The sequence below is a fragment of the Nerophis lumbriciformis genome, linkage group LG32 (assembly GCF_033978685.3).
Source record: "Nerophis lumbriciformis linkage group LG32, RoL_Nlum_v2.1, whole genome shotgun sequence".
Classification (NCBI taxonomy): domain Eukaryota; kingdom Metazoa; phylum Chordata; class Actinopteri; order Syngnathiformes; family Syngnathidae; genus Nerophis; species Nerophis lumbriciformis.
The window spans coordinates 7,483,012-7,499,422 of record NC_084579.2 but is presented as its reverse complement, the minus strand read 5'-3'; the positions used below and the strand labels follow the sequence as shown (position 1 = coordinate 7,499,422).

Here is a 16,411-nt window from a genome sequence, read left to right as displayed (position 1 = left end):
GTTTTTGCATTTCCGATCCGATACCGATACCGACCGATACTGGCCTATCCGAGCATGTATTAAAGTTTAAAGTTATTTAGCCTACTTAGTTGTCAGAATCATGTTGGAAAGGGTTTTAGTACTCTTGATAACAACTAGCCAGCTGAATTAGGGGAGTTTGAATAATACACAATGGTTGGTAACAAGAAACTGACCTGTTTATTCAATGATAAACACAAAATAGACAAAATTATACATGACAAACAGAAATGGCATCATTGAAACTAGGGCTGGGCGATATGGCCTTTTTTTAATAAGCGTCTCGACAGACGTTATAATATTTGAACAATGATGACGAAAACTGTTTTCTCTGTTGTGTCCGTGTGTCGAAAATTGTGATGCGCTTATTTTTTTATTTGATTTTGTGCGTGGCATAGATTTGCTATGCGCAGAGGACGCTTAAACAGTGCGCAATTGCACAGGCGAGCACCTTAGAGGGAGCGTTGCTCGCACGGCTGTGCTAGAAATCACAGCTAACGTTAGCCATGCTGCTACCTCTCTGCTCGGGGAGGACGTATACTGTACGTATGTGACGTATGACGTGACAGTATGTGACGTGTGTGGTGACAGTATGTGACGTGTGTAAGAAGGTGCACTTGCTGTCTGTGAGAGGGAGACACAGGAAAGAGTGAGAAGAGCCTGTCGTGTAATGCCAGCAGCTGAAAGCAACTGCGTGAGAATCCACAGACCTGTGGATGTGTTGAAGGTGTGCTGGAAAATGCGGAACGGAAATTACGGAGCAGCAAAAAAGTGGAATGTATTATTTAAATAGGTGCGTTGGAAAACACGGACCGGAGTTTCTTTTTAAACTGGATCTGGATCGGCATTTTCCCATGCCTTGCCAATACGCAATTTTTGGCAAATATCGGCAGCCGATCCGATCCAAATATCGGATCGGGACATCCCTAAACTGAACCACTTTCCACCTTAATACGGAGTTACATAAACAAGTGAAACAGTTTACTTACAGACTTATCTTTTCCAAGGCTTGTAAGAGCTAACACAACTTGTCTACTTCTCAATTGTCTCATGAACTTAACTGAGTCGCCAACCCGGAAGTGCCTAAACTAATGACGCGTAGTATTTTCATATGGCCACACGGTGTCAGTAAGAGTCTACAATCAAATGGGCATAACATTGCAGGTCCCACAGGGCATTTCCTGTACGTGGGAAGGGATTCGTTCCCAGGGATTCGAGTAAAGAACCAACTCTTTTTCTTCACTATAGTGGCCTCAATAACGGGAACCGGTTCTCAAAAAGGGATTCGAGTCCATGGAATCGGTTCTTTTCTTATCGAACAACCGGGAGAACCGATTTCGAACATCATCCCTAGGCGTGAGTGACAGGGAGAAAAGCTCTAAGTTGCTTGTTTTTTTTTTGTTTTTTTTTAATATTGAAAATATAGGATTATTATGGGCCTGCGGAAATGCAAGCAGCCCATATACATTTTGTGTTACCATGGCGACTCTAGGGCTTCACGGTGGCAGAGGGGTTAGTGCATCTGCCTCACAATACGAAGGTCCTGAGTAGTCTTGGGTTCAATCCCGGGCTCGGGATCTTTCTGTGTGGAGTTTGCATGTCCTCCCCGTGACTGCGTGGGTTCCCTCCGGGTACTCCGGCTTCCTCCCACCTCCAAAGACATGCACCTGGGGATAAGTTGATTGGCAACACTAAAAATTGGCCCTAGTGTGTGAATGTGAGTGTGAATGTTGTCTATCTGTGTTGGCCCTGCGATGAGGTGGCGACTTGTCCAGGGTGTACCCCGCCTTCCGCCCGATTGTAGCTGAGATAGGCTCCAGCGCCCCCCGCGACCCCAAAAGGGAATAAGCGGTAGAAAATGGATGGATGGATGGCGACTCTATTCACGAATAAAAAAAAATAAAAAAAGGGCCTGTTTAATGGGTACATTCATTCAAGTTTGAGCATTTTTATGTAAACATGCCACTGTTTGGGACCTTTGGGGAAACGCCGCTTCTTCATGAGTGGCTAAACCTTGGGACCGTGTGTGTGTGTGTGTGTGTGTGTGTGTGTGTGTGTGTGTGTGTGTGTGTGTGTGTGTGTGTGTGTGTGTGTGTGTGTGTGTGGTTGCAGGGCGAGATCAGCAAAAACGTGGTCTTCCTCATCTCGTTCTGGGGAGACCAGATCGGGCAGAAAGTCCAGAAAATCTGCGATTGGTAAGTCCTCCCTCGCCGCGGGGGTCCTTTTTTTCAACTTCCTCTCACGCTGTGGCGGTCCTCAGCTACCACTGCCACCTTTATCCCCACCCGGAGAACGACGAGGAGCGGGTGGACATGTTGGACAGCTTGAGGACGCGCATCCAAGACCTCAACAACGTAGGACTGCTCTGTGAAGGTCCTGGTGGAGCGGGTGGTGACCGCTGTGGGTTCCCCCGCAGGTTCTCCATCGCACCGACGACTACCTGAAGCAGGTCCTGCAGAAGGCGTCGGAGTCGGCGTACGGCTGGGTGGTGCAGGTGAAAAAGATGAAGGCCATCTATCACATCCTCAACCTCTGCAGCTTCGACGTCACCAACAAGTGTTTGATCGCCGAGGTGTGGTGTCCCGTCAGTGACCTGGCCAACCTGCGGGCGGCGCTGGAGGAAGGCTCGGTAGGAAGAGGCTGCTTGTTTGTCCTTTTGCCTCTGCGTCCTTACGCTCCTTTTCCCTCTACTGGCAGAGAAAAGGCGACGCCACCGTTCCTTCGTTTGTGAACCGCATCCCCAGTGCCGACACGCCTCCCACGCTGGTCCGGACCAACAAGTTCACCTCGGGATTCCAGAGCATCGTGGAGGCGTACGGGGTGGGGGATTATCGAGAGGTGAGCCCAGGTAAGCGCCACGCTCAAATATTTGAAGGTACTGTCAGGTTCAAACACTGATGACCTCTATTAAACAGACAAGAAGCAAGAAATCATGCAGAGACAGAGTTCAATTTAGCTCATGAGGAGAACGCATGGAGCTGCACACTTAGTCACAGCTCCCGCGTCCCTCTATTTATTCAGGAGTTTCCCAGTCAACATCACTGAGGCCGCCTCTAAAAGGAGTGGTCGCACATATCATGCAAAGCAGCTCCAGTACACACAATACGTGACGGAATGTGCTTCGTCTGCGTGCTGTCGTCTTATCTTCGTTGAGGTCCTTGAAGTCCTTGGCTGTTAGCGGGCTAAAACAAAGATAACATCTGCGGCTGAGGCCACCCCTCAGACAAGAAGTTTTGTCCTTGCACAGATGGAAAAAGTACAGCTTGAGCACAATAGCTAATAACTAGTTGTACACCTGACAATACGAGTTCGCCTGCCATTTATGAACCAAAGTACAGTCTTCCCTCGTTACCTTCAAAAAATACCCGATTTAAGTGAAATCCATGTAGTAGAAGTTTATTTTTTTCTATATGTTAAAGTTAAAGTACCCATGATTGTCACACACACACACACTAGGTGTGAAGTGAAGTGAATTATATTTATATAGCGCTTTTTCTCAAGTGACTCAAAGCGCTTTACATTGTGAAACCCAATATCTAAGTTACATTTAAACATGTGTGGGTGGCATTGGGAGCAGGTGGGTAAAGTGTCTTGCCCAAGGACACAACGGCAGTGACTAGGATGGCAGAAGCGGGGATCGAACCTGGAACCCTCAAGTTGCTGGCACGACCGCTCTACCAACCGAGCTATACCGTCCCCGTGTGGCGAAATTATTCCCTGCATTTGACCCATCACCCTTGTTCACCCCCTGGGAGGTGAGGGGAGCAGTGAGCATCATTTTTGGTGATTTAACCCCCAATTCCAACCCTATTAATGTGTGCTGTACTGTATTGAAATCAAATATAAAATGATTGTGGCCACTCTCCCAACCGCGCCACACCGTCCCAGAATACATTTTTGATCAAATCCTCACGCCGAGACTCGGATCCAAATGGTGACTTCTTATCAGATCCACATTTCCACGAATTAAAAGAGACACTGGCTCTTGTAGCCCACACACCTGGCAACTGCGTGAACCCAAATCAGACAGAAACACCCTTTTTTCTTTCATTTGTATTTTTTCAATCGCAGCACCCTACACCATCATCACCTTCCCCTTCCTGTTCGCCGTCATGTTCGGGGACCTGGGCCACGGCGTGGTCATGAGCTTCTTGGCGCTCTGGATGGTGCTGACGGAAAAGAAGCAGACGAGGAGACGCTCAGATAACGAGGTGAGCGTGTCCCTCTATGCCTCAATATGTAATAATTGAATGTCAAGTCATCAATAAATGGCCCTGATATGTCAAAAGGCATTACTAAATCATGTTCTTTTCCAATACTTATATAACTGATAACAGTATTTCAGCCGGGATATGCTCATTACAAAATTAGATTTACAGCCCCGAAATCTTGTTATTGTTTTAATTTCGATGCCCCGCCATCCACCGTTTGACCAATTAGTCTGTGAGTGTGTCACATCCAGGTTGCCAGTTACGCACCGCCATCTTCGTCTGGCTACTGCCACTGGTAAAGTTACTAAACATGTCAGACCTTAGTCAATCTAAAAGGCCTCGTTATAATTCTCAACTTATTCATGACAAAACCAGGAACAAAAATAAGATTTGTATTGGGGATGCCTTTGAAAGATGGAGACCATTGAAGTCGGAGGAGATTTTTTTCATCTGACGCCAAACTTGCTATTTTCCTCTTTGATAGGTAAGTCAGACATTTACATTTTCTTTATACTTGTAATAAATGGAAATGGACATTTGGTATGTAAACTATATTGTCCAATACAGTCTCTGATCTTGTCTAACAAAGCTAGTCTGTTCCTGCAACGAATGCTTAGTGTGATGGTGCTTCGCTCCTAGTGTAATGCTTAGCATGCTAGCCCGGTCAATAACACATCAACATATAGGCTAACGGGGGAAATACCGTATTTTTCGGACTATAAGTCGCAGTATTTTTCATAGTTTGGCCCTGGGTGCGACTTATACTCAGGAGCGACTTATGTGTGAAATTATTAACACATTAGCGTAAAATATCAAATAATATTTATCTCATTTGCGTGAGCGACGAAGAAAATGTCCGTAATCGTCACACACATGTCAGCAATCGTCACTCACACGCCAACCAATAAGAATTCGGTGGGGGCGGGTCATGGCAGAAGTGCATTGTGGGTCCTGGGATGCTAACTGCTATATGCTATACGCTACTGCCGGAGCTATTAAAATGGATCACATCAACATTGGCGGTAACTTATAAAAACTGAGAAGGACTGAACTAAAATGGCACCGAAAAGGAAATAATATACTGCAGATTACAAGATGGACGTGGTGAAATATGCTGCAGAGAACAGCAATCGAGCAGCAGAAAGAAAGGACGCTAGCGGGGCGCATACCAGAGGTGACACCGAGGAAGAAGATTTCATGGGATTTAGCGATTAGGAGTGACCGATTGTTTGGTAAACGTATAGCATGTTCTATATGTTATAGTTATTTGAATGACTCTTACCATAATATGTTACGTTAACATACCAGTTGGTTATTTATGCCTCATATAACGTACACTTATTCAGCCTGTTGTTCACTATTCTTTATTTATTTTAAATTGCCTTTCAAATGTCTATTCTTGGTGTTGGCTTTTATCAAATACATTTCCCCAAAAAATGCGACTTATACTGTATTTTTCGGAGTATAAGCCGCTCTCGAGTATAAGTCGCACCGGCCGAAAATGCATAATAAAGAATGAAAAAAACATATATAAGTCGCACTGGAGTATAAGTCGCATTTTTGGGGGGAAATGTATTTGATAAAAGCCAACACCAAGAATAGACATTTGAATGGCAATTTAAAATAAATAAAGAATAGTGAACAACAGGCTGAATAAGTGTACGTTATATGAGGCATAAATAACCAACTGGTATGTTAACGTAACATATTATGGTAAGAGTCATTCAAATAACTATAACATATAGAACATGCTATACGTTTACCAAACAATCTGTCACTCCTAATCGCTAAATCCCATGAAATCTTATACGTCTAGTCTCTTACGTGAATGAGATAAATAATATTATTGGGTATTTTACGCTAATGTGTTAATAATTTCACACATAAGTCGCTCCTGAGTATAAGTTGCACGCCCGGCCAAACTATGAAAAAAACTGCGACTTATAGTCCGAAAAATATGGTAATAATTCTGCCCAAAAAAAGAAATAGCTGTGTGTGTGATGGATGTGAGCCACCACTAGGCTGATCAGTGCAACAGCAGGCAGTCATGAATGCTAAGGATAATAATAACATATACACACAGGGTCCATTGCCAGGGTTAATGTGGTCGACATATATAAAATAAAAACTAAATAAGATAAGGCTCAGAATGGTTTCTTAACAAAACCTTTCTACATATAAAATGGTCTTTTTGATTGATTGATTGATTGATTGAGACTATCATTACCGCATTTTTCGGAGTATAAGTCGCCCCGGAGTATAAGTCGCACCGGCCGAAAATGCATAATAAAGAAGGAAAAAAAACATATATAAGTCGCACTGGAGTATAAGTCGCATTTTTTGGGGAAATTTATTTGATAAAAGCCAACACCAAGAATAGACATTTGAAAGGCAATTTAAAATAAATAAAGAATAGTGAACAACAGGCTGAATAAGTGTACGTTATATGAGGCATAAATAACCAACTGGTATTGTAGCTGAGATAGGCTCCAGCGCCCCCCGCGACCCCAAAGGGAATAAGCGGTAGAAAATGGATGGATGGATGGTATGTTAACGTAACATATTATGGTAAGAGTCATTCAAATAACTATAACATATAGAACATGCTATACGTTTACCAAACAATCTGTCACTCCTAATCGCTAAATCCCATGAAATCTTATACGTCTAGTCTCTTACGTGAATGAGATAAATAATATTATTGGGTATTTTACGCTAATGTGTTAATAATTTCACACATAAGTCGCTCCTGAGTATAAGTCGAACCCCCGGCCAAACTATGAAAAAAACTGCGACTTATAGTCCGAAAAATATGGTAATAATTCTGCCCAAAAATAGAAATAGCTGTGTGTGTGATGGATGTGAGCCACCACTAGGCTGATCAGTGCAACAGCAGGCAGTCATGAATGCTAAGGATAATAATAACATATACACACAGGGTCCATTGCCAGGGTTAATGTGGTCAACATATATAAAATAAAAACTAAATAAGATAAGGCTCAGAATGGTTTCTTAACAAAACCTTTCTACATATAAAATGGTCTTTTTGATTGATTGATTGATTGAGACTATCATTACCGTATTTTTCGGAGTATAAGTCGCTCTCGAGTATAAGTCGCACCGGCCGAAAATGCATAATAAAGAAGGAAAAAAAACATATATAAGTCGCACTGGAGTATAAGTCGCATTTTTTGGGGAAATGTATTTGATAAAAGCCAACACCAAGAATAGACATTTGAAAGGCAATTTAAAATAAATAAAGAATAGTGAACAACAGGCTGAATAAGTGTACGTTATATGAGGCATAAATAACCAACTGGTATGTTAACGTAACATATTATGGTAAGAGTCATTCAAATAACTATAACATATAGAACATGCTATACGTTTACCAAACAATCTGTCACTCCTAATCGCTAAATCCCATGAAATCTTATACGTCTAGTCTCTTACGTGAATGAGATAAATATTATTTGATATTTTACACTAATGTGTTAATAATTTCACACATAAGTCACTCCTGAGTATAAGTTGCACCCCCGGCCAAACTATGAAAAAAAACTGACTTATAGTCCGAAAAATGCGGTATATGTTTTTTCCCTTCTTTATTGTGCATTTTCGGCCGGTGCGACGTATACTCCGGAGCGACTTATAGTCCGAAAAATACGGTATATGCCTGTTAGCCTGTATGTCCATGTGTATTCCAACTGACAGGGCAAAATATATATTTTGGATAAATAAAACCTATGTGGATATGGGTAGTGTCAGTGCCTATTTCCTTCTCAACATGCTGATACGCTGAGGAAATGGGTTCCAACAGTAGCACGGCTGTCGTCATGGCAATGTGAAAAGTATGGAGACACCAATAATTCGTCATTTGTGTTTGCATATTTTGGACTACATGTACCAAGCAATATGGCAATCTGAAATGTTTGAAACAGTAGCCTATAGGCATACCTTGGTAAAATGTTTCCTCTGTACATTAGGCTGCTAAGCATGCTCTACTTATTTTCACCAGAATAACCATTGCTAGCGTTGGTTGTAGTTGGTTTTAGTCTTTGTTTTCTGATAGTACTGACAATAACCATATGATTGCCATTTGTTGTGATATTGTAGGCAGGCATGATGTACTCCTTCCTGAAAATAGCCTAATTTCTGTGTAAAATGTGTTGGTTAGAGATTTGTTTTTCACAAAACGCTTGTCTATTCAGCTATTATGGTCCCGGCACCTCAACCCCTAGTAAGAGGCAGTAGAAGTTTGAAGTTCCTTGGAGTAGCCCAGTCCATCCAGCTGGATTGGGCTGCATATCTGGCAATCAATGTTCCCTTTAATTTTTCATGTGTGTGAGCAAACGCAAAAACTCCCTGAGCATTCAGTGGAGCCCATGTGAGCAACATCAGACGCGCCCACTGTGGCTACACCAGCAGCACACCTGTCCCAAACCTGACTAAATAACAAGTTCAATCTCCATCCATCCATCTATTTTCTACCGCTTATCCCTTTCGTGTCCCTTTGGTGTTGGAGTTGTCCGACTTTTTGTGTGGCTGTAAACGCATCACTGACTAAGTGCCATATGCGCATGTGTTGGCGCAAGTGAGAAAGAGCGAGCGGCTGCTGTTGATATAACAAAGTTGCTTTTGGTCTGGTTTGTACTGCAGAAAATGACCAGTTTTGCTAGATATAATTTTTTTTACTAATGTTTTGGTGATGTGTTTATGGCCGACAATAAAGAGTTTTGCTCAGTAAAGTGATGGATGGAATTCATGTCCTCAAAGCGTCTCGACAGACGTTACAATATTTGAACAATGATGACGAAAACTGTTTTCTCTGTCGTGTCGAAAATTGTTATGCGCTTATTTTTAGGGCCCGCATGGCCCATTGCATAAGGACTCCCAAAGGGAGTCCTTATGCAATGGGACATAAGGACCTATTGAATTTGTAAGGTTTTTTAGTTATTCTTTATTCTTTATTCTTCCGCCGCCACTTTAAACTGTAATTTGACCCACTTAACATGCTTCAAAACTCACCATATTTGACCCACACATCAGGACCTGCGAAAATTGCCTTTTTTTAAAAAAACGAACCACAAAACTCAAAATTGCGCTCTAGCGCCCCCTACAAAAAAAAAAAATAGACTGCCTGTAACTCCCACTAGGAAGGTCGGAGAGACATAAAACAAAAACCTTTATGTAGGTGTGACTTAGACCTAGATTTCATAATAGTATATTCTCGGGCAAAAATCAACAGGAAGTTGGCAATTCCCCCTTCAAGACAAAAAAGTACTAAAAACAGTCACTTTTGCCTCTTTGAGCTGTAATTTGACCCCCTTAACATGCTTCAAAACTCACCGAACTGAACACACACATCAGGACTGGCAAAAATTGTGATCTAATAAAAAAACCTAACCCCAAATCTCAAAATTGTGCTCTAGCGCAATTTCTTAATGAAACGCACAAAAAACTGCTCCTCGGAAGAAAAAACTGACAAAACTGCCTGTAACTCTCCCTGGGAAGGTCGGAGAGACATGAAACAAAAACCTCTATGTAGGTCTCACTTAGACCTACATTTCATAAATTGACAACCCCCAGCAAAAATCAACAGGAAGTTTGCTATTCCCCCTTCAAAACAATTTTTTTGTAAAAACCGGTCACCTTCCTTCAAAAACTATCTCCTCCGAGCGCGTTTGTTGTTTCGGCTTCAAACTAACACAGGAGAGAGATTAAACCCTTGTGTATAAAATAACAGAACAGAGTTTTAATACCTGCTCCGGTTTTGATTTTATGACCCTTCAAAGACCCGCTGATGCTGCTGCGCTGCTGTTTTTTTAAGATGGCTGCTTAAAAGCAGGAAGCACCAACGTGCCCACACAATGCAGACAAGGTAGGTACACTAGACAAAAGTCTTGGGACACTTCAGACTAAAAGTAGACAAAAGTATTGGGACACTTAGGACTAGCACCTGCCAAATACGCGGGCCCGACCAATGCTGCTTGCAGCTTTAATTTTATTTGATTTTGTGTGTGGCATAGATTTGCCGTGCGCAGAGGACGCTTGAGCAGTGCGCAATTGCACAGGCGCGCACCTTAGAGGGAACATTGCTGGCAACCTCAGTCAGGGAGAGTGGGAGGGGACTCTAGAATTTTGACCGTGATTGCAGTACCATTTCTGGCCACATTATTACATATGGCACCTTTTAACAGACGTGACGCGTCTCTCCGCAGATATGGGCCACCTTCTTCAGCGGGCGTTACATCATCCTCACGATGGGGCTCTTCTCCATCTACACCGGCCTCATTTACAACGACTGCTTCTCCAAGTCGCTCAACATTTTCGGCTCGGGCTGGAGCGTCAAGGCCATGTTCACCAGTCAGCAGTGGACGTACGTTGGAAGGGGTGGAAAAAGTGGGAACTTCACAAGGTTTTGCAGCACTTGATCACGAGTTTACTTTTCTACTCTGCACTCCCGCAGTACCGTGCACACATGGCAGTACTACTTGCAGGACCATTGTGGCCACACCCACTGCATTGTACTGTGAAATTGCACCGATAATCACTTCGCTATTTAAATACACACGCGCCTTTCCTTTTATATTTCTAAGAAATCATTTTGGTATCGTATGTAAATTTGTATTCAACATTATTGCAATGAAAAAAGTTTTTACATTAATCACAGATGACGAATCTTTAAAAATGTTGTAGTTACATTGAAAATATATTTTTTAGTATTTGATTTCAATACAGTACAGCACACATTAATAACATTTCTGTTAATATTTCAATGTTAGCCAGAGAGCTAATTTAGGTAAAAAATACCTAAATCCCAAACAAATGTAGCTTACCACCATGAATGATTTGTTCTCACTTCTCTGTGAAGCGCTTTGAGTGTTTGGTAAAGCGCTATATACAGTACAGGCCAAAAGTTTAGACACACCTTCTTCTCATTCAATGCGTTTTCTTTATTTTCATGACTATTTACATTGTAGATTGTCACTGAAGGCATCAAAACTATGAATGAACACATGTGGGGTTAACAAAAAAAAAAGGTGAAATAACTGAAAACATGTTTTATATTCTAGTTTCTTCAAAATAGCCATCCTTTGCCCTGATTTCAATTTTAAACTCCTTTATTTGTTTTTAAATGTCTAAACAACCTCGCGCCAACCTATCTCTCCGACCTCCTTCAGCATTACTGCCCCACCCGATCCTTAAGATCAGCCGATCAGCTGCTGTTGACGGTCCCTGACACAAGGCTGAAGTTTAGAGGTGACAGAGCTTTCGCCGTTGCTGCTCCCAAGCTCTGGAACGACCTACCTCTGAGTTTTAGACAAGCTTCCTCTCTTCCTGTTTTTAAATCTCTCTTAAAAACATACTTTTATTCCATGGCTTTTAACACTGAGTGATATCCATCCTGCAATGGCGCCCCATAATACACCTGCTGTGAACCTGTTTTTATGTTTTTATTTATTCTATTTTATTTATTTATTTTTTATCGTGTTCTGTTTGTGCTGTGTTGTGTTTGCTCGGTACTCGTATTATCTTTTAACCTGCCAATTGTAAAGCACTTTGGCTACCCCTGTGGTAAATTTTAAATGTGCTTTATAAATAAAGTTGATTTGATTTGATTTGAGTTACTTGTTCGCACACTCTTGGCATTCTCTCGATGAGCTTCAAGAGGTCGTCACCAGGTGTGCTTGAAGCTCAAGGAGAGAATGCCAAGAGTGTGAAAAGCAGTAATCAGAGCAAAGGGTGGCTATTTTGAAGAAACTAGAATATAAAACATGTTTTCAGTTAAGTACATAACTCCACATGTGTTCATTCATAGTTTTGATGCCTTCAGTGACAATCTACAATGTAAATAGTCATGAAAATAAAGAAAACACATTGAATGAGGATAAGGTGTGTCTAAACTTTTGGCCTGTACTGTATATAGCGCTTTACCAAACACTCAAAGCGCTTCACAGATAAGTGAGAACAAATCGTTCATGGTGGTAAGCAACATTTGTCTGGGATTTATGTATTTTTTTACCTAAACTAGCTCTCTGGCTAACATTGAAATATTAACAGAAATGTTATTAATGTGTGCTGTACTGTATTGAAATCAAATATAAAATATTTTAGAAAATAACATTTTGTTTTATATTATAAAAATATATTTTGAATGTTACATTTTTAAAGATTCTTCATATGTGATTAATGTAAAAAATATTTTCATTGACAAATGCAATAATGTTGAATAAAAATTAACATACGATTACAGTTATTATTATTATAAAAATCCTAAAATGTTTTATATATTATAAAAATATATTTTGAATGTAACTACATTTTTAAAGATTCTTCATCTGTGATTAATGTAAAAACTTTTTTCATTGACGAAAATGCAATAATGTTGAATAAAAATTAACATACGATTACAATTATTATTATTATAAAAATCCTAAAATGTTTTATATATATTATAAATATATATTTTGAATGTAACTACATTTTTAAAGATTCTTCATGTGATTAATGTAAAAACTTTTTTCATTGACGAAAATGCAATAATGTTGAGTAAAAATTAACATACGATTACAATTATTATTATTATAAAAATCCTAAAATGTTTTATATATTATAAAAATATATTTTGAATGTAACTACATTTTTAAAGATTCTTCATCTGTGATTAATGTAAAAACTTTTTTCATTGACGAAAATGCAATAATGTTGAATAAAAATTTACATACGATTACAATTATTATTATTATAAAAATCCTAAAATGTTTTATAGTTACACATTAAAAAAAAGTTTTCATAACGTAACATTTTTTATATTAAAATTATTTAAATATATATATATATATATATATATATGTGTATGTATATATATATATATATATATATATATATATATATATATATATATATATATATATATATATATTGTTGCGTTTTGGACCAGTTGTTCCTCCCAGGGAATTCAAGTCACAATTCGCTCCCAAGCTCTTTACGACACTTCAAGCTGAGTTGAAAAACCACCAGAGACAGAATAGGTATTTTGTTGTATATTTTCAAAGCTTTGCCAATATACATTTTGAGACCAGTCTAACCCTAGAACATTCTATTGCGCCTCCCAAAATGGTCTGTCCTCCCAACGCCAAAAACCCCTCTTTTCCTTCCCCCTCCCTAGCCATAATACAAGCACAACGTCTCCCTAGCCATAATACATTCCAAAGAACTCAAGGTTAACATACACAGTTTACTTGCTGACAGAGCATCAAGAGAAGAAATGGAAAACACGAGCTGTTTTCAAATATGACTAAGAAATGAAAGAAGTACAACTTAAATTCGGATATATGTAAATATCTGCCTCCGACATATATATATGTATATATATATTCAATACAGGGACAGCACACATTAATAGAATTTCTGTAAATGTGTCAGTGCTAGACTTAGAGCTAATTTGCAACCGTAGTTCCTGTGCAAGGTATAAAATGCCGAAAATGAATAGCAATAAAATAAACCATAAAAAATGAACACATGTATATGCAGTGCATGCTCACGTTCATAAATGTAGACATACACTGCTCTAAAACATCAGTAAAAAATGTGCAGGGGTCATGGCGTACGATACATACATACATTGTGGACAATATATATATATTTTTATCATAATATTCTGGTACATGTATTTTAAAACACAATTCATACTCATTTATTTTTAATAATTTGCACTTGTTTAATAGCATATTTTCATATTTCATTGCATCAATTACTCCACCAATTTCAAGCTAATGTGTCTATTCTAATGAATAATGGTATAGAACGATGTTTCTTAAACCTTTTCCACCAAGTACCATCTCAGACAATACTTGGCTCTCCAAGTACCACCATAATGAGGCCTAAGTATTCATTCAAAATAAGGCCGAGGTTTTATTTAACAAGTGTATTTAGCATCGTTGGCCACTGTAACATTACACGGTTTGAACAGTAACACCGTGGTTGAACATAGGAAAATAAAACACTGTACTTTAATCAAGTGATTTGGCGTACCACTAGATCAGGGGTGCTCATTACGTCGATCGCGAGCTACCGGTCGATCTCGGAGGGTGTGTCAGTCGATCACCAGCCAGGCATTAAAAAAATAGTCCTAAAAATGAGCGATCATAAATCTTCACTATGACGTCACTTTCGTCACTTGATTGACATTCACGGCACCCGAGGGTCTTCTGAGATGACGCTGACTGCTGCCAGCTCATTAAAATTACCGACAGGAAGGCGAGAAACACTTTATTTCAACAGACTCTGGCGCCGTACCTGTCGTCAAAACTCCAAAGACCAACTGCACAGTTGCACTAACAAAACAAGAGTCTCAGAAAGCTGGCGTGCACAAGCTAGCAAGCTACGGAGTTTGCCGACAATGTATTTCTTGTAAAGTGTATTCAAAGGAGTACGGAAGCTGGACAAATAAGATGCCAAAAACCAACCACTTTCATGTGGTATTGGACAGAAAGGAGGACTTTTTTTTCTCCTCCATTCGAAAATGCGGACGTTATCAGCACCACTGTCTGATTCCAATCAATGCAAGTCATCAGAATCAGGTCATACACCAACTTATATTCTTGTCTTCATTAAAGAAAGGAATCTATATGTGTTAAACATGCTTATCTTTAAACACCTTTAACTTGTTAACAATATTAACTATATGTGTTAAACATGCTTGTATATCATTAAACACCTTTAACTTGTTAACAATATTAACTATATGTGTTAAACATGCTTGTATTATCTTTAAACACCTTTAAGTTGTTAACAATATTAACTATATGTATTAAGCATTCTTGTATTATCATTAAACACCTTTAATTTATTAACAATATTAACTATGTGTTAAACATGCTTGTATTATCATTAAACACATTTAACTTGTTAATATTAACTATATGTGTTAAACATGCTTGCATTATCTTTAAACACCTTTAACTTGTTAACAATATTAACTATATGTATTAAACATACTTGTATTATCATTAAACACCTTTAATTTTTTAACAATATTAACTATATGTGTTAAACATGCTTGCATTATCATTAAACACCTTTAACTTGTTAACAAAAACATATATTTCATAAATAAGTAAATATAAATTATATATATGAATGAGGTAGATCCCCACGACTTGATCAATTGAAAAGTAGCTCGCCTGCAGAAAAAGTGTGAGCACCCCTGCACTAGATGGTATAATATATATACTGCAAAAAGTCAGTGTTCAAAAACAAGAAGAAAAAAAATACCAAAATGAGGGGTATTTTATTGGAACTAAGCAAAATTATCTGCCAATAGAACAAGAACATTTGGCTTGTCAAGACTTTCCAGAACAAGTAAAATTAGCTAACCTCAATGAACCCAAAAATACCTTTTAAAATAAGTATATTCTCACCAATAACAACTGTACTACTATATGAGTACCTATTTTCTATTGTTTCATTGAAAATAAAACAGCAAAGTCCATTTGGCTGTCATCTGTTTTAATTATGAGACACAATTGTGTCAAAGTCATGATTTTTTTTTTCATGCTTAAAATAAGAAATTATTTAAAAAAGTAGTTTTATACTTGTGAGTGTTGATGACACAGCTTTGCAACACTTGATATTCTAGTTTCAAGCATGTTTTACTCAATATAGGTCATAACATCTCAGCAACAAGCTGTAATATCTTACTGAGATCATTTAGGACCAAAACACTTAAAACAAGTAAAACACTGTAACATAAAATCTGCTTAGTAGAGATGCGCGGTTTGCGGACACAACCGCGGAGTCCGCGGATTATCCGCGGGTCGGGCGGTTGAAATAAAAAAAAATTAGATTTTATCCGCGGGTCGGGTCGGGCGGTTGAAATTTTAAAAAATTAGATTTTAAATAGATTCAGGCGGGTGGCAGTTAAACCAATTCGGAAATATATATACATAGTTAAATGTTGTTACCCACATACGAAAAATGAGCAGGCACCTGCAGCATATGCCACAACAGAAGAAGAAAAAAAAAAGAGATGGCAACGCCGGCAGCAAATGTGGTACGCGACAAACTAAAAAAGGGAATACTAAAGACCAGGGGAAAAAAAGGCCAGAAAAGTTCAGCGTGGACTCGTTTTTATGAGGTTGTAAATCAGGATGATAGTAATGCTGGCTACGTGATTT

General features: G+C 39.2%; 1 protein-coding gene across 1 annotated transcript in view; it reads left to right on the top strand.

Annotated features, from left to right (window-relative positions):
- atp6v0a2a (ATPase H+ transporting V0 subunit a2a) overlaps window positions 1–16,411 on the top strand; it is a 53,629-nt gene that overhangs the window by 22,519 nt on the left and 14,699 nt on the right. Inside the window, exons 7-12 of the mRNA XM_061926761.1 lie at window positions 2,131–2,213; window positions 2,279–2,372; window positions 2,435–2,647; window positions 2,716–2,866; window positions 4,090–4,229; window positions 10,451–10,608. Of these exons, the coding sequence (XP_061782745.1) occupies window positions 2,131–2,213; window positions 2,279–2,372; window positions 2,435–2,647; window positions 2,716–2,866; window positions 4,090–4,229; window positions 10,451–10,608 (839 nt within the window). The remainder of the gene's footprint in view (window positions 1–2,130; window positions 2,214–2,278; window positions 2,373–2,434; window positions 2,648–2,715; window positions 2,867–4,089; window positions 4,230–10,450; window positions 10,609–16,411) is intronic.